At 32.3% G+C, this 27,197-nt stretch overlaps 1 protein-coding gene across 1 annotated transcript; it reads right to left on the bottom strand.

Annotated features, from left to right (window-relative positions):
- Window positions 1-1,694: 1,694 nt before the first annotated feature.
- On the bottom strand, window positions 1,695-26,253 carry LOC127726281 (glycine receptor subunit alphaZ1-like). The gene is made up of 9 exons (XM_052233594.1): window positions 25,894-26,253; window positions 13,475-13,574; window positions 11,739-11,815; window positions 10,412-10,479; window positions 7,494-7,723; window positions 6,964-7,046; window positions 3,393-3,530; window positions 2,529-3,013; window positions 1,695-1,942 (listed from the first exon to the last, which is right to left on the bottom strand). Exons 2-9 carry the CDS (start codon window positions 13,567-13,569, stop codon window positions 1,751-1,753), a joined length of 1,368 nt encoding a protein of 455 aa, XP_052089554.1. The 5' UTR covers window positions 13,570-13,574; window positions 25,894-26,253; the 3' UTR covers window positions 1,695-1,750.
- Between the last annotated feature and the right edge of the window lie 944 nt (window positions 26,254-27,197).

The following is a 27,197-nucleotide window of genomic DNA, read 5'->3' on the forward strand; positions in this document are numbered from 1 at the left end:
ACGTGCATAGTGTCAAATCATAAAAATACAAATTGTTTAGTCTCTAGGAAACTTGTAAGATTTCCTCTGCTATTTTCATCAAATAGGTGCAATTTGGGTACTCGGTGCAATTTGGGTACCGTGACGTTAGGCTCAATTTGTGAAGATGTTTGCATATTCAAATAAAATATCCGTTATTTGTTTGTTTTCCTCACTTTTGTTTTACACTTTGCATCGTCAGGGTCAATGCCTTCTCTTGTTTTTGGTTGTGATATTATGTATCTGCTAATTTTTTCTTTATGTTATTTACTGATAATTTTGTTTTTTTTTTCTTACTCTGTTGTGATCTGTTATTTATTTTAGGGTCTTGACTGCTCATTATCTTTTAAGATAGTATATGTTTCTTTTTATCGATTCTCTTGGTTATTATTTTTATCTAGCACGTTTCAACATGTGTGAATTTTATCTGTCTCCCCACTGTGACCAAACATAGTCGCACATGACGTCAAAAAGTTTTGAAATATGATAAAAATTTCGACGATTTCTGTTCACAATGTTTAAGAATGGCGTTTCTTTCTCTCTCAAGTTTTGGTTCAAGGTTTATCAGAAAGCAAAATGTTGAAAGATAATAAAACATCTACGGAATTCTTTTCAATTCGTACAATTCGCAGTAACATCACGTCTACAAAACGGAGCAGCTTCGCTATGATTAAGAAAATTGAACTTTTTTGTATTTATTATAGTACAGCAGACACGTAGACCAAACAACCATCTTTTTTTGTCTTTCTAAATACTTGGTCTTTTTTATATTTTGTCTGTAATTTATGTGTTCCCCTGGTATGAGCTATGATATTGTCTTACTTACATATAATGTTGTAAAAAGAACTTTTAAAAAGGAGCCGAAAGATACCAAAGGGACATTCAAACTCATAAGTCAAAAAATGAACTGACAATGCAATGGCTAAAAAAATAAAAAGACCAACACACAAACAAAAGTACACAAAACACAACATAGAAAACTAAAGACTGAGCAACACGAACCCCACCAAAAACTGGGGATGATGTCAGGTGCTCCGGAAGGGTAAGCAGAACCTGCTCCACACGTGGCACCCGTCGTGTTTTATTATAACATATTGCTGCATGGTTTATAGTCATGCAGAAAAAGTTTTAAAATGCAAAGGGTGGAACATTTATTAATAATCGTTATAATTATCTCCCTTTTACCGCTAAAATTACCTAATAATCATAGTCGCTGGAATGAATTCGTAACAAAACTAACAAACAAACTTACAATACAAAATTACAAACATGTAATAAACAATAATAAACATTCTATAACATCACAATCTATGCATACGTATCTATTTAAGCCCCTGTCTATTATGGTATTAAGCTAATATAAAACACTGGATTAAACACTGGATTAACTTTATTTGTAGGTGGTTTAGATAATGTTTTTGCTCATTTCTTAGAATACAGACAGAACAATATCTGCTTTGCTTCCAACGTGGACACGCTATGATCGGTAGTACAAACATGGACATCATTTTGACCACTTAATAATAACAGTAAGTCATAATTGAAAAAGAAAATATATATAGAATTTACACGGAAATATTATGAAATCTATCTTTGAACTCGTTGGATTTTACAGGACAGAGAAGCTTTCAAAAATAAAATAAAAAAGACATAAAAATTAAGATTTTTGTTTTGCTATTTCTAAATGTTTATTGAATTATTAAAGTTTACAATATTTTGCAATATCTTATCATTAGTAATTTAGAATGTTGATGTAATAGACCCAATATACTACATTAAATATAGCAAAAACGAGCGGAAACAGAATTCTAGATGCCACGTCACAGTACATAGCATACAACATGCCTTTTTCAAATGCTGGTTTATCTTCTAATTCACTGCGTTGTTTCTGTAGCTGTACACCTGCATCCATTTTTACAACAGTCTGAAATAAACAAAAAGTAAAATTTTTATCCATATTTTCCTATTTTTGTTTTAACTTTTTGAAATGGCAGATAATTTTGTCTAGGGTTATTTCTTTTAAGCGATCTATGAATTAAATGAAACGAGTTACAACAATATTTTCCCTTAATAGAATAGAAGTTTTTCGGTTTTATTTTGTATCAAGTTGCTGACTTAATAACGAATGCCTCCAATTTCTATTGTCCATTCCGTCTGAGTGGTAAGCTTAAATTTCCAATGCATGTCTGTTTTATGCATGTTTTGGACGAACATCCGTAACACATATGTTGCTATTTTCCGGTGTATTGGATATAAAAATCATGAACATTGTTAAATAATACTTTTCTTAAAAACAAATCCTATGACATGATCCGAGTAAAATGGAATTTTAAGAATATGTTTTAATAATTACAATATGATTATATGTGAAAATATATTAAACTTTCGTAGTTGGAGCGATTTTCAAATTGTTTAATTTGATGAAGGTCATTTTGATATCATTTTATATAAGCATTTTATATACGAAACAAAAAATTTAAACCAGAATATTAGCACCAAACATTATTTACCTCTTTTTTATTCCCATTTGTTTCATCTGAGCTCACGCTTCCTCTGTGACGTAAACCATCCGGATCCGAGGAAGCCATTACACCCTGATTATTTCTCATTAGAGCTTTTTCCCTGACCTCCTTTGCCAGCTTTATTAGCTTTTTCATGATGATCCCCTTATGTGACCCTTTCCGAGTCAGCACATTCGCAATAGCGAATTCAATGAGTGCTGCAAAGACAAATACCAGACAGGTTGCCATCCATATATCTATTGCCTTGGTATAGGAAACACGAGGAAGTGACGCATTTACACTTGAACTCTGGGTAGAAATAGTAAGAACTGACAACACGCCAAGGGTTACTCTTCCGGGTACTGAATTTACATTCAACCAAAATGAGACCCATGACAACATGACAATAAGCAGAGTCGGGATATACATCTGAACCACATAGTATCCAATGTTCCGCCTGAAGTCAAACTGTGCTGACAGAGTACTGTAGTTTCCTATGAATGTAACAAAACTATATATTAATCATGCAAAACTAAAACTAATAAAGGTAACAAATAAATAGTAACCTTCGGTCATTTCCTGGTGAAGAAAGATGTGGATGAAGTGTTTTACCGAGTTAACGTTTACTTATAGGTATCTTTTTCTACAAGTGTATATGAAGTTGAATTCTATCTCTTTATTTCTATGGTCGCATCGGTTAATATGTATTTGATTTAATTACTGATTCAAGTTTCTCACACTTGAGAAAGTTTATTTAGTCATTTTGATAATATAGCATCACACGATAGACTACAATCGTTCCCGATTCACAGGTGCGCTACAGTGTGTATCATTTGATTAACAAAACATGAGTCGTGCTAATATATATAATACCTCTTATTCGATGATCAGAAAAAAAATTATCAAAATCATGACCAACAACTTCAAACTGAGGAAGACTTGTAATATTCATCCCAATAGGTGTGTCTTCCTTATTCCAATGCAGATTTATCTGTTGAGCATCGTAACCAACTGGAAAATAAAATTATAATCATTGCGTAAAATCAATTCAAATTAAAAGTCTTTTTGCCAATAACGGATTTGATTTTGTTATCATACACTTTTAACAAATGTTGTTTCCCTTTGGCAATCGAATAAAGGTAAGGATATGTGGTATGATTGCCAATGAGACAACTATCCACAAGAGTTCAAACGATGTGGATGTAAGCAATTAAAGGCATTCAACAATTAGAAAACCCATACTGTAAAGTCAGCTATTAAAGGAAACGACATGAAAAATATGAAACAATTCAAATGAAAAAACTAACGGCCGGTTTGATAACAATTCAATCTACAAAAACAAAAACGAAGAATATTACAGGCATGAACCAACGACAACAACTGAATTGCCGCTCCTGACTTGGGACAGACCCATAAAGAATGTGGCTGGATTAAACATAATTTTAAGCGCTCATCCCTCCCCTTACATTACATGGGACAGTGATGTGACGTCACAACATAAGATGAAACTTAATGGCGGGTTTTAAACTGGACCAAATGGGCTGTCAATTCAAGGCATGATAATTCAATAGAACAATAACAACTGTTTAGCTTAGCAAAAGATTAAATGTTATTAAGAGATTTGAAAAAGATGAAGATTACACACATTATGCACAGATCGTTGTGTCTTCAACGGCAATGAAAACGTATGCCCCTCTTAACAGAAACATCTCGTTAAAATGAACTCTAATTACAGGGCAAATTACAGAATTGCAAAACAGACTATTATGCACTTTCAACTTTGTTGGTATAAAATTTACAATCTATCGATAGAGTCGTGTAAGTCTGATGAAATAAAGCACTGCAAGTCCTTTTTATAATTCTTCCATTTAGTTGTTTAAAAAACAGTTGCTTACCACTTACAACTTTCTATTTTTCGCCCACTTGCCAAGGTTGGCCATGGAACAAACCTCTATTAGGTCAGTAAACAAGACCGTACTGTATGGGTTTTGCTTATTGTTGAGGGCTTTACAGTGACCTTTAGTTGCTTACAACCACGACTTTGGTATCTGGTGGATTGTTGTCTTATTGACAATAATTCCACATATTCTTGTTTGTTTAAAATTGTTTTCCTTTTAATAAGTTGATATTTAAAAAGGCATGTTTCTTTGTTTTCCTTCTGGTGATAAAAGCAATATATAACGGTGAAAAATGTTTATCGGTTGAAGAAATGTGCCAATATATTCTAAGTAAAATGACCCATTTCTGATTATCCTTTTGAATGATTTTCAAATTTTCAAATTTGCGTTAAGTAATTTTTTATTTCCGTTTTCACATTTTCTATTCGTACGCTCAAAATATACTAGTCAACAGATGGGATTGTATGTATGTATTAGTTTCTTGTAACTTTCTAAATGTAGTCTGCATGTCTGCTTATGTTTGTATGTTTGTATAAGTTACTTACAACTTTCTAAATGTAGTCTTTATATCTGCTTATGTTTGTTTGTATGTATAAGTTACATGTACTTACAACTTTCTAAATGTAGTCTTAATGTCTGCACATGTTTGTATGTATGCATAATTTACTTACAACTTTCTAAATGTAGTCTACAAAGGGAGTTATGTTTGTATATATGTATAAGTCACTTATAACTTTCTAAATGTAGTCTTAATGTCTGCCTATGTTTGTATGTATGTATAAGCTACTTACAATTTCTAAATGTAGTCTACTTTATTCGTTCAGTGTATGTTCACTTGTTTTTGTTAATATGTCTTTTGATTGAGTTATTCCATTTCAATTGATATTTTATAGTATGTCTTTCTATGTTGTGATGTTACACTATTGTTTCGGGTAGGGTGAAGGTGGCGCCTATTAAAACGTTTAAACCCTCTGCATTTGTTTGCACCTGTCCTAAGTCAGGAACCTGATGTTCAGTGGTTGTCGTTTGTTGATGTGGTTCATAAGTGTTTCTCGTTTCTCGTTTTTTTTATAGTTCAGACCGTTGGTTTTCCTGTTTGAATGGTTTAACAATAGTCATTTTGGGGCCCTTTATAGGTTGCTGTTCGGTGTGAGCCACGGCTCCGTGTTGAAGGCCGTACTTTGACCTATAAAGGTTTACTTTTACAAATTGTGACTTGGATGGAGAGTTGTCTCATTGGCACTCATACCACATCTTCTTATATCTAATTAATGCCTGCCTATGTTTGTATTTATGCATACGTTACTTACAACTTTCTAAATTTAGTCTTAATGTCTGCTATATATGTATTCGCTCGTGTATGTAACAACGTATTTGATTTCAACGAAAGAAATCTCTGTATTACTGAAAAATTATTACACCAGGATGTTCGATATCACAAACTAGTCAAAACATTTACTAAATTTTATCATCGGTACAAGGACATCATTCGTAAATATAAATTAACATGCAGATATCTTATACGTTCAGGTATTTCACATCCAATATTTTATGGTAATATTCATTACAAAGCACAAAAATGTCGGCATTCACCTCAAAAGCTAACCAAACCTTTAAACAGACTTATTTGGAAAGGATATCGTTACAATACTGTTGTCAAGTCATTAAGGATTGCATATTTTGGTATTAATATTGATTCACTCATAGGGTCTTTGCATCGAAAATAAACACATTTATTCTAAAGCCAGTTGTTGGTATGATACGGGTTATGTTCTTCTCATATATTTTATGATGGTATGATACTAAACCCCTAACGGGAGGGATTGTACTTGATTTTCATACAATGAAGACATAATCTTTCAATCAGTTTAATTGAGGTATGGAGCTGGCATGTCAGTAACTGCTAGTAGGCCTTTGTTCATTTATGTATTATTGTCATTTTGCTTGGTTTCTTTTGTTACCTTTTCGGACTTCTTTTGAACTGAGTTTTACTGTGCGTATTACTATGTGTTTCTCTATTCTACATTGGCTAGAGGTATAGGGGAGGGTTGAGATCTCACAAAACATGTTTAACCCCGCCGCATTTTTGCGCCTGTCCCAAGTCAGGAGCCTCTGGCCTTTGTTAGTCTTGTATGTTTTTTTAATTTTAGTTCGTTTATATGTTTTGGAGTTTAGTGTGACGTCCATTTTCACTAAACAAGTACAGAATTTTATTTAGGGGCCAGCTGAGGACCACCTCCGGGTGCGGGATTTTCTCGCTGCGTTGAAGACCCATTGGTGGCCTTCGGCTGTTGTCTGCTCTTTGGTCGGGTTGTTGTCTCTTTGACATATTCCCCATTTTCATTCTCAATTTTATAAGTTACTTACAACTTTTTAAATGTAGTCTACAGAGGGAGTTATGTTTGTATGTATGTATAAGTTCCTTACAACGTTCTAATGTAGTCTACAGAGGTAGTTATGTTTGTATGTATGTATAAGTTCCTTACAACGTTCTAAATGTAGTTTACAGAGGGAGTTATGTTTGTATGTATGTATAAGTTACTTACAACTTTCTAAATGTAGTCTGCATGTCTGCTTATCAAAAGGATAACTATGTAACCTCATTACACAACTCAGTTTCAAGGTAAGTCTGCAAATATTAAAGATAAACTTTATTAATCAAATATTCATCCGTTTTCTTTTTCTTGGTAGAATTGTGTTAACTTCGATAGTTTATATTACAAATCTCTAATTGTGTTTTAATGTGTTGTTGCTATTTCATTGAAGTATAGCTTTAGTAAATTGTTTGGTGGACTTTTGTTCGTCTGTTCGTTTTTTTTTTTTTGATTTTGCAAGTTGTTATCAGATTTTATTCGACTTATAATTTTTAATTGCTCCATTTGGTACCTTGTGTCTTTTTTTTAATTATTATTATTCTCCAATAATCTTATTTTCTATGTAACAATGTATCATCATAGATTTAGAGCCTTAACATGATGTATATCTTACATTTTTATATTGGTCTATTGTTATTGACATTTATCCAAACGTTTTTTTTTATATCTTGGTATGAGAATTAAACATGCGCGAAACTTACCTGACTGTATAATTTAGTGTACAGTTCTTGGTCAAGCGAAACATTCTATTAGGTGACATAATATTGTGGTAGGAAGCCTCTTTCTCGTTTGGGAAAAATACATCCGGGGTCCATAAACTACCAACACTCTTTGAATCTAGCTCAACTTCCTCAAAATCTAAAGATTGAATGTCTTTCTGTAACCTCATGTCGGTCCACTCTAGATGTAACAGTAGACTTATCGTAAAATCCTTGTTAATAAATATACAAATGTACGAGTTGAAAAAAGAAAAAAAATGCATTTGAATCATAGTAAATTTTTGAAGAAAAAAAAAAAACAATTTCAGTAAAAAATAACATATTATTGACTTAGCTTATAGTACTTATACTTTTATTCATCAACATAATGCAGGATAATGGAATATATAAACTCCAGAGAAAGTGTATATTATCATCATTTCCCTGATAGTTGGTTGCGGCTTACAAGGAAGATATTGAAATAAGGGTTTCTTATGTCAAAGTTGAAGTCATCCCTTCGAAAGTTTTACGGACGCTTTCAAGATCTGGTTGACCGGTATGGAATATTCGAGTACCTGATGACCACGGTTATGTTCAAATTGTCGGAGTCTCAATATCGTTCTTTCTTCCTCGATAACGACATTACAGAATGAATGCAAGTAATCGCCGAATAACCAAAAAAAAAAGAACTAAAATATAAAAGAAGAATTGCCTATGGTAAAGTATGTTCCCTGGGAGTTCAATATTACTTTAGCCTTTGCAAATATTGCATTTTATAAACATGAACCATTACAAAACACGTATTGTTATTTATGGTTCTATTTCATCTCGATACTTATACATGTATTTTTGAATTGTACAAGGTCATGATTTTCTCAAACTGCTTATGACATCTTTGCACTTAATTCGTTAGAATGTACTGATTGACATTTTTGTCTTAGAGAACATAACTATTCATCAGTTGAAAATGGTTTTGAATAGCTATCAGTAACAGTAAATTGTCTTTGATTAGCACTTTGTGTCTTTTGTCCTTTTTGGAATTTGATTTTGTGGTTCTTATCGTTCTGTCTTAAGCCCTACATAACTTGATTTTTTGTTGTTGTCTTATGTTGTTTTGTTAAACCGCAATCCAAGGTTAGTGAAAGTGTTGAGTGCCCACACACTTGTTAAACTATACCACATTCAATATAAGTACGAATAAGGCGATGTAGAATGTTCACCAATAAGCCAACTATCCACCAGTGACCAAAACAACTTAATAGATTACCTCATGGCCGATGCTCGTCTATTGGACAACCATCAATAAACACAAAAGGACAAAGATGTGAAAAAATACAGTTCACTGTAAGGAATTCAATAATGAGCAAAACCCATACCGTAATTTTCACATCCTTGTCATTTTGTCTTTATGGTTGGTTGTATGGCCGTATGATTGTAAATAGGACAACCATCCATAAAGACACAAAGCCAAATATGAGAAAAATTACTGGTCAACGTAAGGACTTCAACAATGATCAAAACCAATACTGTAATTTTGTCATCTTTGTCATTATGTCTTTATGAATGGTTGGCTTATTTACAATTATACTTTGTTTTGGTCAAATGTGAGCAGTTGTCTCCTTCGCCAATATTCCACATCTCTTACGGTCATAAAGTGTCCCTATTTTTTATAGTAAATGTATTAAATTAATCATATCCGGATCCATTGTCATGTCTTTTTATAGACACTCCAATAAAAAATATAAAAAAGTGATGGTATGTATATTTCCTCCTCTTTTTTAAAAGTGTGTTACCTCTTTGATCATCAGTCAGTGAATTGGGCGAACAATGCCGATTAGGAAATGCTTATGTATGATAAACACCAAATACCAATCCGAGATTTTTATTGTTGATTTGTTTCCTTGGACTAGCTTAAACAGTTATATGTTAAAATACATTTTACGTTACTCCATTAAATTGCAGGGTATTCTCATAGTATTGAATTTGATGTTGTGTGATAACACTTAGTATTGAATTTGATGTTGTGTGATAACATACAGTATTGAATTTGATGTTGTGTGTTAGCATATAGTACTGAATTTGATGTTGTGTGATAACACTTAGTATTGAAATTGATGTTGTGTGATAACACATAGTATTGACTTTGATGTTGTGTGATAACACATAGTATTGAATTTGATGTTGTGTGATAACACATAGTATTGTATTTGATGCTGTGTGATAACGTATCTACTTGAGTTTCAATCTTTGTCGATGAATTGGTTTTCCATGTTTTCAGTGTTGAATCGGGAAATTCGGTGATGAAATTTTGAGGGTGTCGACGTAATTACTGGCGAATCTTTTTTTTTTTTTTGCTGTAATCAATCATAAAAAATGTAAGCGTTATATAAATATTAAGACATTATGATATAATTAATTACATGTAGGTTATAATCTAACTTAAAACTTGTTATATTGACAAAGTTCAGTATGTTTTACTGTCTTTTCGTCCGACTATTCGTCCGTCTCGTATCAAGTTAAAGTTTTGATTTAAATAGTTCACCATGAAGTTATGGTCACTTCAACTTGAAACTCAGTACACATATTCATTATGCTGGTAATATCATGAAATTATGGTTTTGACTCCAATTTCGCGGGTCATTGATACGTCCAAATGTAATAGTTCGAGTTCCATGGGACACACATTCTTACTTTCTATGTTATGTCAATTGTTTATCGTTTTGATGTTATCTTTTGATATTTGTGCTTTTTCTGTTTTTCTCTATATGACTTTTGATTGCCCAAACAACTTTACCACTTTTGTTTTTGTCATCTCACACCCGACACAAAATATAAGTTAACATTTCATTGATAAAGTAGTACAATGAGAACAAAAAGGTTATCGAGTTTTGGTCATTTTCAGTCTTATTTGTATTTCTTACCATATCTGCTTCATTAACATCATCAAAACTTGTAACGTACATATCACAGAAAATATCGGTCTTTCCTCCTTAAATAAATATTAAATAGAGATATATGTTTTCTAGGCTATAGATCTCGGTTAACACTTTCTAATCATTATTTCGGTATTAGATTAATACACAATATACCGTGATACGCTTCTCGTAACATTAAAAAAAAAAAATTTTCAATTAAGATTGAGTACAGTTTTTTTTTTCTACTATGATTTGAAATAAACAACTCAAAGTAAGAGAATATAATACTCAGAAGAGGAAGGTCTTATTTAGTTTTGATAATTCGTTATTCACACAATTTATATAAGCAATTGAAAGCTTGATATGATATATTTTAGCAATCATATTATACTACTTTAGAAATAACTTGTCTATGTTTTCATTATAAAGACGTTTACAGACTTCATGGACGCTTTAGAAAAAAAAATACGTGTAAAACAACAATGAAACTTATAAGGCAATGAGAGGGAAAAAGAGTCGTCTGATTTGTAATTTTGCCGAATTTGTCCTATTCCCGATTGTGACATTATTACAGAGTGTGAATTCGCATGCCGGGTGATACATGCATAGTAGGAGATGCTTCCCATGTCGACATACCTGGTCGTGCTCCTTTTGGAGGTCACGTGATTCCCCCTGTTTCTGTTTGTTACCATGATTTCCTAATAGATTTTTGAGAATTGAACATTGGTAAATTACTATTGCCTTAATTAACTTACAATGTATTCCCTTAGAATGATACTAGTCAATATGTTAATATCAGTGGTTTAAAGAGTTTTGATAAGGAATAATCCTAAAATATTACATATGGTGTAGCATTCTTCTTTTTCATTGGTTATTACGATATGGTGATTCAAATGGTTTTAAGTATATGGACGCTATGTTTTTATTTATATGTATATTGACGGTCAATATTTAAAATCTTGCAAAATACAATGTAAAATACACAGAAAGAACATTGAAGTCGATTTCCATTTGATGTGTTTGAGCTTTTGATTTTGCCATTTGATAGAGGACTTTTCCTTGGAGTTCGGTATTTTTGGTATTTTTCTTTTTTTCCATAATACACTGTTTACATATGTAATACACACACCCGTATATAAATTAAGGACTTTAACTCAGTCAATACTTTATATATGGACCTGTTAGATTATAATATTGACACTCGGATTCGTCCTCGGTCAATATAATCTGAACAGGTCCATGTATTGGTCTCGTCAAAAGTCTATAATAAAAAATTTGATAAGGAATAATCCTAAATTATATGAAGACATATAATGAAGTATAATAAACTTACCATCTAAGTCATAATGAGGTGGAAATTTTAAAACCTCTTGATTATCTCCCTTCCATAGGATATCTACTATTTTTGCCCTATTGAAAACAACAATAAAACTGATTTTGTATCAACTAAAATTGTCTCACACAGTTCAAACCCAATTATACTCACTCATATACATGTAGTATAATTGACATACATATCAGGAACATTCAATAAAGATAATTAACACATTTCATCTTTAGACTTAAAATTAAATACCTTTAACTGAACCTGCATGAAATATTTGCCATTAGACGTAAAGCAAATACTAATCAATAATCAATCACAATAAAATCAATTGCATCACGTCTTTGTATTCATTCGTGTAATGTTTTTTATCTTTTAGTCGGAGTGCAACAAACAATCTGAATTTCCTTGGGAAACAACTGTCTTACCAACTTGTTCCTTTATTCATATGCGACAAAATTCATGCAGAAGCTTCTTATAAAGAATGAAAAGAAGCGCTTCACTTCCCCTATATGATGGTGTCCTCCCACTTGGGGACTACGTTGAACGCAACTATCTAATCGAAATTGAAATAAGGGATACAAGTACAGTCTAGTCTCCCTCATATCCTGACTTACATCTAGAATTTAACAATGCGGGTAGATTGAGAACAAAAACAAAGCTTTACAGCTTCCAAATTGTTAAAATATCTATGTCGCAACAGAGCCTGCATATGGGGTATATGTCTCATAGTTGATACGATATTCTAGAGCTTGCATTTCCTATCATGTTTCCTTGATAGGGTTGCTACTTAAAAGTAACAAGGTTTCATAGAAGTGAAGAAAAAATCATGCGTATGAAGAGCTTTTCTGTAAAGTTGAAGTCATACCTTCAAAAATGTCACGGACGACATCGGGTTGGTTGACTGTTATGTAATATCTGTTTCACAGATAATGACGACGGATATTTTCCAACTGTCGTAACCACAATCCCGTCTTCTTTCCCTCAAACGAAGCATCACCGAATTAGACTTCTCACTCAATTACTATATACATGAGCAACACGACGGGTGTCACATGAGGAGCAAGATATGCTTACCCTTCCAGAGCACCCGATATCCTTAGGTTGGGTTCGTATTGTGAAGTCTTTAGCTTTCTGTATTGAGTTTTGTAGACTGGTGTTTGTATTTTGGTCGTTTTTTGTTTTTTGTCAAGGCTTTGTAAATTCATCTTCAACCTTTGAGTTTGAATATCCATTTTTACAACTCTCTTTTAAGTTAATGTGAATCAGAAAATAAAATTAATCAACATTTCTAAGGATTTGTGAGGAGAAAGAGCAATCGCGCTCTTTGAAGTCAATCACATAAGCTGGGTATCACCAAATCAAAAATGTAGTAAATCGAATACTGCAACGACTAACATTATTACTGATAGCACATGCTGTTTTTATCGAAACTCGTCTCAGCTTTAGTTTTTCATTTGAATATAAGTACACATACTTTTTTGTGGGTTTATCATGGTGCTATATTGCCATATGATTTCTTTCTTTGTCGTTTTCGAACAAGTCACCAGCAAATATTTATGTGTACTGTTTATATCGAAGTATGAAATAATGTCCAACCATTTTACAAGACAAAAATGTTCTTCAGATGAATTTGACTACTAGGTTTGTGTATTTTTGGCTTCGAGATTACAGAAATTAATTTCAACAACAATTCGCACTAACTTCTTTAATAATACATTGTAAGTCGTGCATTGGTTACTTACTTTATGTCATTTGCCGCCGTTATGTATATAGCGTGACAAACAATCCACACGAAAAGGTTCCTAATCCTGAATATCTTGTCCTGGATTCGCGTCATGTTTTCTGTAAAAAAAATTAAGATCATTTTAATTTTAATCAGGTCTGGATAATTATATTAAATATCAACTAAATTGGATTCTGTTTAATTGCAGTTATATTTAATCTAATTGTAGTTTCATGACAAAATAAAAATAAAAATTATTAGATACGCCAACATTCAATCAATTATTATGAACTGTGAAATATACATAGTAGGCACAAGATAGTAAGTGCAGGTGACCTCGATTGCGTATTTTGACAGTATATATGTGATTGTAAGCATATTTTTTTCTATTAGTCAGTGAAAGCGTTGACAGTGCTCTTTTTTTGTAAAGAATAGAAAATATGTTTGTGGCTTAGTATCTTTTTTTGACATGTGGCATGGGGTTCACTTGTCGTTCACGTTTTTCGGAATATTTCAAAACTGGACAGTTTTGTCAGCTTGTTTTCATTTTTTCTCATATTTCAAACTTTCCAACCTTTTTACAAGCAACGTAAATAAAATGCATACATGTTCCAGTGATATCTTATACAAACATGGCATGTTCATATCTGAAGAATATTATGTAATGTTCTTATTATGTGACTTATAAAAATGTGGTATGATTGCCAATGAGACAACTCTCCACAAGAGACCAAATGAAATAAAACTTTAAGTAACCGTACGGTTTTCAACAATAAGTTAAACCCATACCACATTGTCAGCCCCGAAACGACAATTCAAACGAGAAAACTAATGAATTGCATTCTTTACCGATTTCCTGTCACGGATTGTTTACAAGCCACTTCGGGCTGTAGTATTTGTAGTAAGTAATTCCTATAGACAATTTCCGTTGGAATACGTTCGTAACCAATATGAAAAAGTATTGCTGCTTAACTTCAGTTTATACATACAAAATATGTTAATATTATTTGCAATAGACTGTTGATGAAAAAAAATATTTAAAATAGCATCGATAATTAAAACATTTAAACACATCCTCCCATTTTACTGGTATGTAAATTGGACAAATTCACTGTTCGGACAGTAGAATGAAAGCGAAGCAGAGAAAAAAAGAAGAGGTATTTCGAGAGAAAAAAGTAAAACAGAAATGTCAATGTTGTATTTAACCTTGACTACAATGAAAACCATAATTCGCTTTGGTAATTTCATTCAATCTGAATAATGCAGTAAGTTCAACCAAACTGTAAAATTTAATACATCTGAAGGAAATAGTTATTAATCATAGCGTGCCAAATATATTACAAAGAGTTGTCTAGTTCCCTGGTGATTTCACTAACCATATCTACATGCTGAAAGGTCAAAGATTGCCAGTATTGGCATGGGTATATTTAATTACTTTAGCAGGCAATTCTTAAATTTCATTTGCAACAGATATAATTGTTGTTTATACAATTGGAATCGATTCATCATCCACGTCCCTTTGATAAACATGAAATTGCATGTACAATTAATAAAAAGATTTTTAGCTGTCACGGAAATTATTACTGTAAAGCAAGCGAATGGAAGTAATGAAAAGTTGAAACATATATTGAGCTTGAATTGATTCAATGGTATTGATAATTTTATATGGTTTTCTACTGTTGTTCCCAGTTTTGACAAGATTACTTTTAACTAAGTGTTTTGTTGTTATAAAGTACATGGACATGTAACTAATCTTCAATATTTGTATGAGGGACCACATCAGATAAAAAGACAATCCCATTTAACATTGCTTATGAACGATATTTGTTGCTTTTTTTCAAAGTTCTACATGTGATTGTTTTCTGTAGATTGTTTATAAAAGGAATGCAATTCAATTGTTTTTTTTTCATTATTTCCCATACATTAACTATTATTTAAAGTTATGTTTTTTTTTGTATTGTTTATAGACCTTATCGCTATTTGGAAATCTGCGACACTTGACCCGAGAATCTGCAACACCAACTATTGTCGTCATACAACAATCACTTTTCCTTTGTGGCGTCGGACATTTTCTATTGTGACGTCAAAATTTTACGGGAACCTTTGTGATGTCAAGTATAATAGCGGACAAATAGCAATAACAAATATACATAGTAATAATTGTAGGATATTAGCCATCATGAATACATAGTGTTAATTGTAGATATTAGCCATCATGAATATATAGTGTTAATGTAGATATTAGCCATCATGAATAACTAGTGTAAATTGTAGATATTAGCCATCATGAATACATAGTGTTAATTGTAGATATTAGCCATCATGAATACATAGTGTTAATTGTAGATAGTAGCCATCATGAATACATAGTGTTAATTGTAGATATTAGCCATCATGAATACGTAGTATTAATTGTAGATATTAGCCTCCATGAATACATAGTGTTAATTGTAGATATTAGCCATCCCGAATACATAGTGTTAATTGTAGATATTAGCCATCATGAATTATCCACTGTCAGACAGATGTTAAAAAGAAAAATTCAAAATGTAGCAAATACTAGTTAATCTTTCAAGATTGACAAGACAACTGTTCAATATGTCAACAGATTATAAGTAAAAACGATGGTTAGATGAACCAGATTATAAAAAGCCAAAAACAACTCTCCCAACCTTCTTACACACAAAAATCCACATTTGTTTAAATATGTTGATATGAGAAATAACATACAATGCGGCAGAAAAAGGAAATCAGCAACATATAAAACATTGCATTTCCTTAATTTTTTTAAGTAAGTTTTAAGATTGGTTTGAACAAAAGCTGTGTATAAATAACTTTCAGGATTACGATGGTCCCTAGCGTCGATAAAATCGGAATACTTCGATAGTCATTTTAAATAACAAGTACATGTGTTTTTTGTTAATCGTTCAGCAACATTGCATTCCCAATTTAAACGATATTACGTAATACATAGAATTTCTAACAGAAGAAAGAACAATTGCTTTTTACTCAGTTACAAAAAGTGTCAGAATCACAGGAGGTTTTCCTAGTCTGTTTAATTAGTGTTGAATAATCTTTCGTCAGTTTCCATTTTACAAGAACAATAAATCGCAATCTGAATAGAAAAGATATTAAATAAAAATAAGTGTTTTACGCCAGATTTTTGTATAAAATATAGATACAGAAAAAAAATATTGATTACGTCAGGTTTTCGCATAATATATAGATATTTTCAATAGTTTCCTTCAACGCTTTATAACAGTGGCATATACAAAGTTAATTTTTACCTCGTAACGACTTTTTATTTGAGAACAACTTTGGAACATTCCCCAGTATTTTAAACATTTCACATCTGTTAGTTTCAGGCAAGCCAAGGCAAAAATAATTATTCTATTTGGACGCAAAATTAAAAAAAATGTATTTTTTTTTCTAAACTTCGCTTTTCAAACTATACTAAGTGAAATATATTAGATATATATTAGTCATCGAAATAAGAAATAAAACTAATGAACATGCAAATAAAACTTTATAGATTGTGTACGACCGAGGTGCTTTTTGTGTATTTACCTTCATTCGGAACGCTCAAATCAAATATTTAAAAAAAAAAGGATGCATAAATTCTTGAATGCATAAGAAGTTTTATGATCAAATAAAAGAATAATCAAATCCACCTAAGATTAACTTTGCCCGAGGAAGTTGGAACCCTATTTTTTAATAATTTCTAAATATCATTACATGATTCAAGAAAGGTAAATGTATGTTATAAAGCATGTCAGTACCCACAGTTTCATACTATATAACACTTTTCATTCCTTCGACATCCGTGATATTTGTCACTAAGGAATTCCGTGAAGAGCAGGATTTGTAAATAACATGAACTATGGAAAATACATTTTCTTTTAAATAGCGCTACCGTGACATCTTTTTTCCGAATAATCAATGCCACCATATTTTGATTAAAGCAATACCAAAAAATTTTTCAGTGCAAATAAATTCAAAAGTTTGTCTTAAATTCATAACCCAATAACTCATTTATATTGATTTTCATGGCATTTCTGTAAATTCAAACTTGTCTCACTTTCTATACGGTTCTGTTCAATGTTAAAGGCTATACATTGACCTGAAGTTGTTCTCTTCATTGTACTTTGGTCTTAATAGATAGTTGTATCATTGGCAATAATATCACACAAATCTGACAAAGACGCCAACAAAACATGTTTTTGTATTTGATAGTACATATAGTATAGTAAAACATGTTAACATATACACTTTCCCGATAAAGTGCAAATTAAGTAAAATGTACATGAGCCAAGGCTCCGTGTTGAAGACCACACTTTGACCTATAATGGTTTACTTTTATAAATTTTGACTTGGATGGAGAGTTGTCTCATAGGCACTCATACCACATCTTCTTATATCTATATAAGGGTAAATAAAATGTAAACAGAGCTATAAGAAACCTCATACGTCCGATTCGCACCTCTGGACCCTGCTGCATCAGGAACGTTCAAAGCCCTGAAAACTTGATGCACTAATACCGAGCCACGTCAAGGTTCTTACGACCGAAAGGAACACAAAAGTACAAGGACGAATAAAGGGAAAGCTGTAAAGTAAATAAAATGGAACACAACTTTAAAACCTAGAATCAGTAACCAATGACTATCCTGTATTCTACGTGAAGTAGCCACTGATATTTATCTATTAGGTCTTGGTAAGTTCCGATAAATTTTTCGAGAAAAAAGGACAACACGTTATTTTAACCAAAACCCTGGATCATCACTTTTTGCTCAGACCCCGATGACGTGTTACAGTCAGAGAAGCAGCTTCAAGCTATTGAATATCGTATGAGTTTAGTTTAGAAATATATACTCCATACTCGTATGAAGTTGGAATATTGCTGCTATGGGGAATTATTATTTCAGTTGTCTCTAGTACTAAGATGATAGCTGTAATCAAGTTCTAGGTAAATGTCTAAAAATGAGGCGGAGGAAGCGGAATCTGTTGTTTATTTAATCTCCAGTTCAAGGAGATATATACAGTCCGCCAAAAGTTAAGCACCACTTAAATATAACTGGCAACATTTTTTTAACTATTGCGAAAAAAGTATTAATGTTTTGTGTTATGAATTGCCTTTAACATACACTAAGAAAATTCATTACGACCAAAAAGATTGAATTCCGATAAACCCGTCAAGCAACTTTTTATTAAAGGTCATCTGCACTTTTACAAATAAACTGTTTCGATACCTTTAAATCATCTTCCTACTGTCCCCCGTACAGGTGAAATTTGACCTTCATCAAGTCATTGTGTAATATGGCAAGGCGTAAGTTACCTGTGACTGAACTTGGCAAGCAATTGGCATGTCAAATCCCGGTAGGAGAACTAGGAGCATAGGTAACTATTTCAATGTTAATCACACCGTCATTGTCAGACTTTTACAACGTCATGTTGACACAGGAACTGTAAATGATAGACCAAGGTCCGGAAGACCCCGTCTAACTAAACTTCGTGATAACAGACTGCTTATTCTTCGTGCTAAAGCCAACCCATTTACCCCTGCCCCGCAGCTTAGACACCACTGGCCTCCAGGTGGTCGTGTTAGTGTTCTAACATTGGTCCATCGACTTCATAGAGGCAACCTAAGAGCACGTCGTGTTGTCAAGAGACATGCCCTTACAGCCAGGCACCGTATAATCAGGTTTCAATGGGCTAATGACCATCGACGCGTGAACATGAGAAGCTGGCAAAAGATTCATTGGTCAGTTGAGAGTCGGTTTCTGTTACGACCAGTAGACGGCAGAATACTAATTTGGCGGGAAAATAAAACGGCCTATGACCAAAACGACATTTGCCAAACGACAGCATTCGGTGCTGATGGTGTTACAGTATTGAGTTGCTTCTTATACCGTTGTAAGCTGGGTATGCATATTCTGCAGGGTAGCATGAACGGCACATGGGACAGACATACACGGATTTGGTGCTTAGAAACATTGTAGTCCCTCATCATTTTGATAATCACCCACTTGCGTCAAGATCCTTGTACATGGACGACAACGCTAGACCACGCAGGGCAATGATTGTAACCGAGTCCAAAGAGCAAGAAGCCATTGACACTATCTTTAGGCCTTCCATGTCTCCATACGTAAAGCCTATCGAACATGTCTGGGATGCCATTGGCAGAAATCTCAGTCGCAGAGATACACCTTTGCAAAATCTTGGCGATTTAAGAGTGGCAATTGTTGATGAATGGAATAGATTTTCTCAACTAAAGTTCAGAAGGCTTGTATGCTTATGAACTGTACCGGAAGAGAGGTGGTTACACATCCTATTGACTCAAATATTGACATTAAATTTGCCGAACATACCAAAGATTATTTGTAGAAAATTTTAATGATATTGGGTGATTAATTGTTGTAAAAAAATAAAATCACAGTGAAACTTAAATTCCGTTTCTGATTTGTGTAATTTACACTATTTCTATGAACGCAACACGTAAATGCATAGAACCTTCATCAGTGACCAAAATCAAGTTTGTGGTTTGTTTATGGTATATGTTAGCAAAATTGCTACATGAATGTTTTATCTTTTTCGAGGAATAATTGATTTTTTATAATTAAAAAAAACTTCGATGCAATAAAAATAGGTGATGCTAAACTTTTGGCGGACTGTATACTAGTATTAATGGGACCCAATCAGAAACGTTTTGAGTGTTAATGTCAATATACCTGTAAGTGAAAATTAAATGATATAATTTCTTTTTTGAAGGAACTCCGATTCATATGCAAATAAGAAAAGGTCAGCAAAGATTAGCGCAAAGTTGTTTCTTATATAAGAATGTCGACAACATGCTGAAAATTTTTACTTCCGTTTTCAACAAATATGTTGTCAATAAGAAACTCCAGCATACTGATGACTTGACCTTCGGTGAAGCATGTTTTATCCTCGGATTAAATTATTGCAGAGAGATATCACAAATAATATGAAGAATTGTAGTGATGTCTGTAACAAGTGGTTGTGCAAATACAAGTAATGAGGTCAAGTAGAAAACTTCCATGTACTCCCAGACAACTGTTAGTTTTGTTTTCCCTGAACGTAAAATATTCGATGGAAAATTATCTCGTAGCTGGTACTTCGCCAAAAAAAAAACCAACAGTTTTCAGCCTGATTAATTACACATGATTAACTGTTCAGGAAATTTGTCAATCTTTCAACCGATATATTTTTTGCAATACTTATATTATAAAATGGCGATTATGAGGTGAATGTACAGAAGATGATATTATATTTTGTTTTGTCATGACTGTTAACTAGAAATCCTTTTTCGGCGGAAAATCTGACTTCGGCTGACCTATATGCGCTTCTGCAATAAGAGAGTTCAAAGCATTCTTCGTTAGAAAGAATAAATCACCTTGAAGGAATATATAGCAAACAAAATGACATTTTATATTTTTTTTTGTGTTGGAATAACCTCCCTCAGTTAATTTTAAAATAATTTCCCCCTTTTCGTTCTAAATAAAAGCATACGACAATTCCGGAAGGTGTACAAGAGCTGGAAAATATTTTACAAGACATATTATAGATATATCTTATAAAATAATTATTTAACATTTTTGTAGAAGCCTGAAAAACATTTTTGTTTAATGATATATTTGTATACATTTCTTTCATATAAATTGTTATGGATTACATTTTCAGCTTGTAGTGTTCAGGAAATGCCATGCATTTCGACCCAGAAAAAGGGGGAAACTATTCAAAAGTAAAAACCATAACGTTTGTCACAATTATATTACCCCCTTCCAATATCATTGTTATTGATGGTAAATATACAGGTATAAATAAAAAGTGTATTCCTCAAAGACAATGATACAGAAGTACAGAGAACCAATCATATCATCGTCCAATAACTGATAGAGGTAACAACAGTGGCATACAAAATATATAGTAAATTATACATCAAAATCACATATTCAACAAAATAGAACAGAAATCTTAATTTGAAAGGAAAACCAATAACTTAAATTCTTTGCAATGAATACATTCGCATGGCATTGAGTATCAAATTGTTGGAAGGAAATAAGTAAATAGAATTTAATCAGAAAAGGCCATCTGTTAAATTTTTTGCCTAAAAAAGAAGTTAAGATTAGGTCAAAATAAATCTTCTGATTTTATCTTTATTTATTTATTACTACAAAACACATAAAATTCCAATGTAATCAGGAAAATCAAAAACTAACCACATTTGACAACTATGACTCCGTTCTAAGTAAGATTATATCTCCACTATTGCTTCTAGTTTTTATTGACCTGTGCGACACGAAAACAACCGAATGAAAAACAAAAATGATCAAGTGTAGAAATATTATTTTCATGAAATCTATTTTTACATGAATTTGTAACCATATGGAAAAATATTAACAATAATAAAAATAGAACGCGTCCAACCAACCAACATCATCATGATCACTAGTTACAAAGCATCTACATCTACAGTTAGATGGATTTGCCAGACAGTATGCTAATTCATCCAAATTAAGACTTTTTTTATGTAGTAATATAAGAACAAAATCGTGACATCATAGATTCATAGCAAGTACGTCTACGGCTTTAGATACTTGGATTTAAATATTTTGATATGAAACATATCACAGCGTCGTTTTCTTATTTTGATGAAGATGGTTGGTGGCTGTTTATCGTCCTTTGACAATTTAAATGCAGCAGGACATATATGAATATGATATGAATATTAACCCTGCTTTGTACTAGACCGACAGGTTGAGCCGGGTTTTTAACGTGCTCGTTGACAAAGTAACAGTCCACAGGAAGACATGTCACCCTACCCGGATACATTATTCTGACTGTGTCGTATTTTGACAAAAAGAACAAAATCGCAATAAAATAATAATTATAGTAATGATAAACTACTAATAATTATATTTGAAATGATGAACAAATCATAGTAATCTGACAATAAATTAGGTTTAAAAGACAACGGTTTTATTATATGTCCATGGTGTGATGACGTCATTCTATACATAGAAATCATAGAAGATGAAATTTCATTTCCTGTTAAGTAATTTGTGAGTTTATTAGGGTTGTGATATTGTATAATTATATAATTTCGAAGACTGTGTTTTATTTTCACATCAAACCTGAAGTTTCCAATTCAGAAAATACATTATTACATTTTGTACAATCTGATGTTAATTTTGACGCTTAAATAAGATAACAGACGCAGGGAAGTTATATTAACTGTATTTTGAGGGTTTAACAATAAAAACAAATCAATCTTCTCTAAAAATCTCTTATTAATCTTATCTTTGTTGTTGTAAGTAGATTCTTGTAAAAAGTATTATATTGCACTTTAAGTTATTGGTCACGTGGTATAGGAACAAATTGAAATAAACACAGTTAGGAAAAGATATGTGTGAGTATGCGTCAATGAGACAACAACCTAACAAAACAAATAACCTTAAGACATTTGGGATGCAACATATTCTCTTTAACAATAGACAAATGTCCAGCTCCAGATCAGTCCGAGTTTGACAAATTTTGAGAAGAAACTAAAAGTGCATAAAAAACATCTGTAATCAACACAAATTAAAACATTGTAAAAAAACCAACATAATATAAATAAGAAGATGTGGTATGAGTGCCAATGAAACAACTATCCATCCAAGTCACAATGTGTAAAAAGTAAACAATTATAGGTCAAAGTACGGCCTGTAACAGGGAGCCTTGGCTCACACCGAACAGCAAGCTATAAAGGGCCCCAAAAAAGACCAGTGTAAAACAATTCAAACTGGAAAACCAATCTATATAAAAAAAACGAGAAACGAGAAACACTTAATGACCCACACCAACAAACGACAACCATTGAAGACAATCACTAACAAGATTCCTAACTTTGGACAGGCATCGGAATAATAGCATTAACAATTAAATATATACTGCACCAGATGCGCATTTCGACAATTTAAAAATTTTTCTTCAGTGCGTGATACTTGAGGCATTACAAAATCCCGAAGCATATACAAACATTGAAGATCTGCAAAAATCTTAAGGTCACCAAAAACAAAGCCCAAAAACCGGACAAGAAATCAGAGTTTTGCGTGAGGAAAATACATGAATCTTTAATTTAAAATGATTGCCATAATTTTATAGCTTCAAACGATAAAACATTATCGGAATATTTGAAATTTCAAAATCTGATATAAACGTCGAAGAGCTGATAAAACCAAATAGTAGCCTCCCACCAAAAAAAAAAACCCACCTAACCCTGAAAAGGTATAAGTGCTATGCGCGAGGAGATAAAAACTCAATTAAGTACTAGGCTTTCATGCTGATAATATGGTATGCCAAAATAGTTTTTGTTTTAGACCTGAACCCTGTAACTTTTAATTTCCATAAGAAGACTGTAAAAATATACACACAAAAACTGCGAATGCCCGCAACTACTAAAAGCAAGCTCAAACCACTAAATATATGAAATTATGTTGTCCTGCACTGCATGTAATATCGGTTGCTGTACTGATGAGTCCATACAGCAACGTCACTAACAGGATATGCAGACACGAATATGTACAATGCATGGGTCAATTCTGTACGAGGAATTAAGATATAAAATTAAACATCCATTTTTTCATAAGAAAATGGGTCTTGAAATGAGCAATTATTTGTCTCTTTTTATTTGTTTTTGACGCAAGGTATTTGATGTCGTTCTTCGTATTTTGATTTTTGAGTGCCCCTCCTTTTCTGTCGGTGTATAACTTAATTGTATCTTTAATATTTATATATCAATGCAATAGCAGCTAAGAAAATTTATAGACTTTGATTTCTAAGTTGTATTTATGGAAATGTTTTCACCTGATTACTTGCCAAAGTAAGAGCGCAGTCAATAACTGATTACCTATAATTAATATTCATATTTTTATATTTTTTCCCAAACGACCACAAACTGATTTCATTTTGCAATTACACACAGATGTTCCAAGATAACTAGCGAATTGCTATAAAACATACATTTAGTAGTGTAGATCATAACACAGTTCCATATGATTGAGGGAAGAGAATAACCGATAATAAATAAAACTTAGAATAAAACTGAAAAAACAAGTTATCTCCCTTGTTCATGGTATGTTTTGTCGGAAACATAAATTAAACAAGATCTAGCAATTTCATTTATATTCAAATACTCATATGTTTGATATAAAATGCATTTAGAATAATGTTTTACTGAACGTTTGATGTTCCGTTTTTCTTTTCGTATAGATAAAATATCTTTAAAATTATAATTTTGAATATAACAATGTTTTTATTATTTTACAAGTGTTTACATCGCTGTGTTATTATTTGTAAATACCTACACTATAAAAATTAGGAGATGTGGTATGGTTTTAAATGAAGTGGATATAAGCAATTATATTTATAGGCAACCGTACGGCTGTCAACAATTAGAAAACCCCATACCGTATAGTCGAATATAAAAGGCCCCGACATGAAAAATGTGAAACAATTTAAGTGAGAAAACTAACGGCCTAATTTATAACAAAATAATTTACGAAAAAACAAATATGACAAACATGAACATGACGACCACTGAATCACAGGCTCCTTGCTTGGGATATGCACATATAGAACGAGGCGGATTCAAACATGTTTATGAGCAGTCAACCTTCCCCTAAACCTGGGATAATGTTGTAACAGCACAACATAAGAACAAACTATAAAATCGTTGAACTGACTGGTACTAACTTAGATTTGTACATTTTCCTATTTTATTGAAGAGTCATGTTTAACCTTTGTCCGCTTTGTATCGACTAATTACCGAACATATTGAGACGTGTACACATTGATTTAAAAATGTTTATATGGTGATCAGACGTGTTACAGATATTCACTGCATGTATAAATTCTTAAGATTTGGTTATTAGTTGTTAGTAAATTTCTGCCCATACAGACCAAAGCCTCGTTATTCTCCATAGATCTTACTTTTCCACCGTTATCAATGTCTACCCACAATGCAACCCGACCTATAGTTGATATGTTGTTTAATTTATTCTCCCTTAATGTACATGAAATGTTTGCCACTGAACATTCATCAGAAAATAGTCAACCATTTAAACATTGTCAGCAAATGGCTGCCTTACAAATGTTTGATATATTGTGCTTGTCCGCATGCCAAACCTTTAAAGCAGGAAAAGTAGAGTTCTGTGAGACAAAATTTATTAGACTTTAAAGTAAAGTTTAAGAACTTCTATTACCATAAATCTACAATCTTGATTGTCTACACTCGGCTATGAAAAGCAAGGGTATTAAAACAAAATATTAATACAAAAGTGTGTATAAAAAAAACTGTATAATGAATTAAACAACTATAACAAATGGCTGACTGAAAACGAAATAACAATATTCGCTAATAAAATGAAAACATATACTTACATAAATGTAACTTGTCTATTATATATTACACAATTCCCAGGCAATACGATGTTGATAACAGGTTTTCTCCATTTTCTTCCACCTCTAAGATGCCGCAATCATGGATTTATCAAAACTCGAAATTATAATATAGTATGTAAATATTGTATAGAAAATCTCTAAGGCGAGAACAGAAATAGATTATCTCATGGATTCTGTACACTTCGATCATCTGTTTCTCCCTGATCAATACAATTTGGCAGTGTTCTAATCAGGACTTTAGGAGTTGTCTATCTCTACACAAGTCATCAAAGTTCTTTTAATTAGTTACCAATATAATAAATCTGAAAGATATATAAACTCAATTGCTCGACTATTTCTCTGCTATTATATACAATGCACACAGTATGTTGTAAAAGGTTTCTCTACCATAAGTCTATAGAGTTTAGTATTGGATTTATATTTGTTTTTAAAAAAGTATACAGATGCTATGTTAGGCAAAGAAATTAGTCATAGATTATGAATTTGAATCAAAGAAGATGTGGCTAATACTTCAATGTATCAGCAACCCAACAACCAAAATAACCAAAATAAATCTAGAGACAACACAAAGTCTCCAACAACGGACAGTTGTGTTTACTGTACGCCATGCTCTAAATTGTATCTAAACTTAAAAAAAAGTGAATAAATTGAACCAAAAAATCAAACACTGATTTTTTTCAGTAAATTTGATTTTGAAATATGTAAGTAATTCTTGTATACGTCTGACAAGTGAATTCGCGAGTACAGGTATACGACGTCTGACAAGTGAATTCACGAGCACAGGTATATTCTGTACGTTTGACAAGTGAATTCACGAGTACAGGTATATTCTATACGTCTGACAAGTGAATTCACGAGTACAGGTATATTCTTTGTAGAACTTGAAGTTTACTCTAGCCTTATATAAATCGAGTAACAATAGAATTGTTAACCATAACAATCACAAATCACACAATACACAACAGCGTCATATTCACTATGATTTCATGTAGACGGAACTGCTGAGTTGTTACCCTCCTATTGTTTGTTTAAAAAAGGAAATATCAAAATGTACCTTAGATAAATAAGTCCAAAAAACTTTCTTAATAGTATGGAGTGTTAGTATATTTTTAAAAGCCAAACTTGGCAGAAATGCACATCCTTTTGTCGTGAACCCCCTGGGCTTATGTAACAAAGTTTCACACCTTTCGTTTGATAAATAGAAATATGCACACTATACTGCAATCAACCAATGTTTAGATTACACAATAGATATTACAAATTATACGGTAATGTTACAAATT

This window comes from Mytilus californianus, unplaced genomic scaffold (genome assembly GCF_021869535.1).
Source record: "Mytilus californianus isolate M0D057914Y unplaced genomic scaffold, xbMytCali1.0.p SCAF_17, whole genome shotgun sequence".
NCBI classification, from domain to species: domain Eukaryota; kingdom Metazoa; phylum Mollusca; class Bivalvia; order Mytilida; family Mytilidae; genus Mytilus; species Mytilus californianus.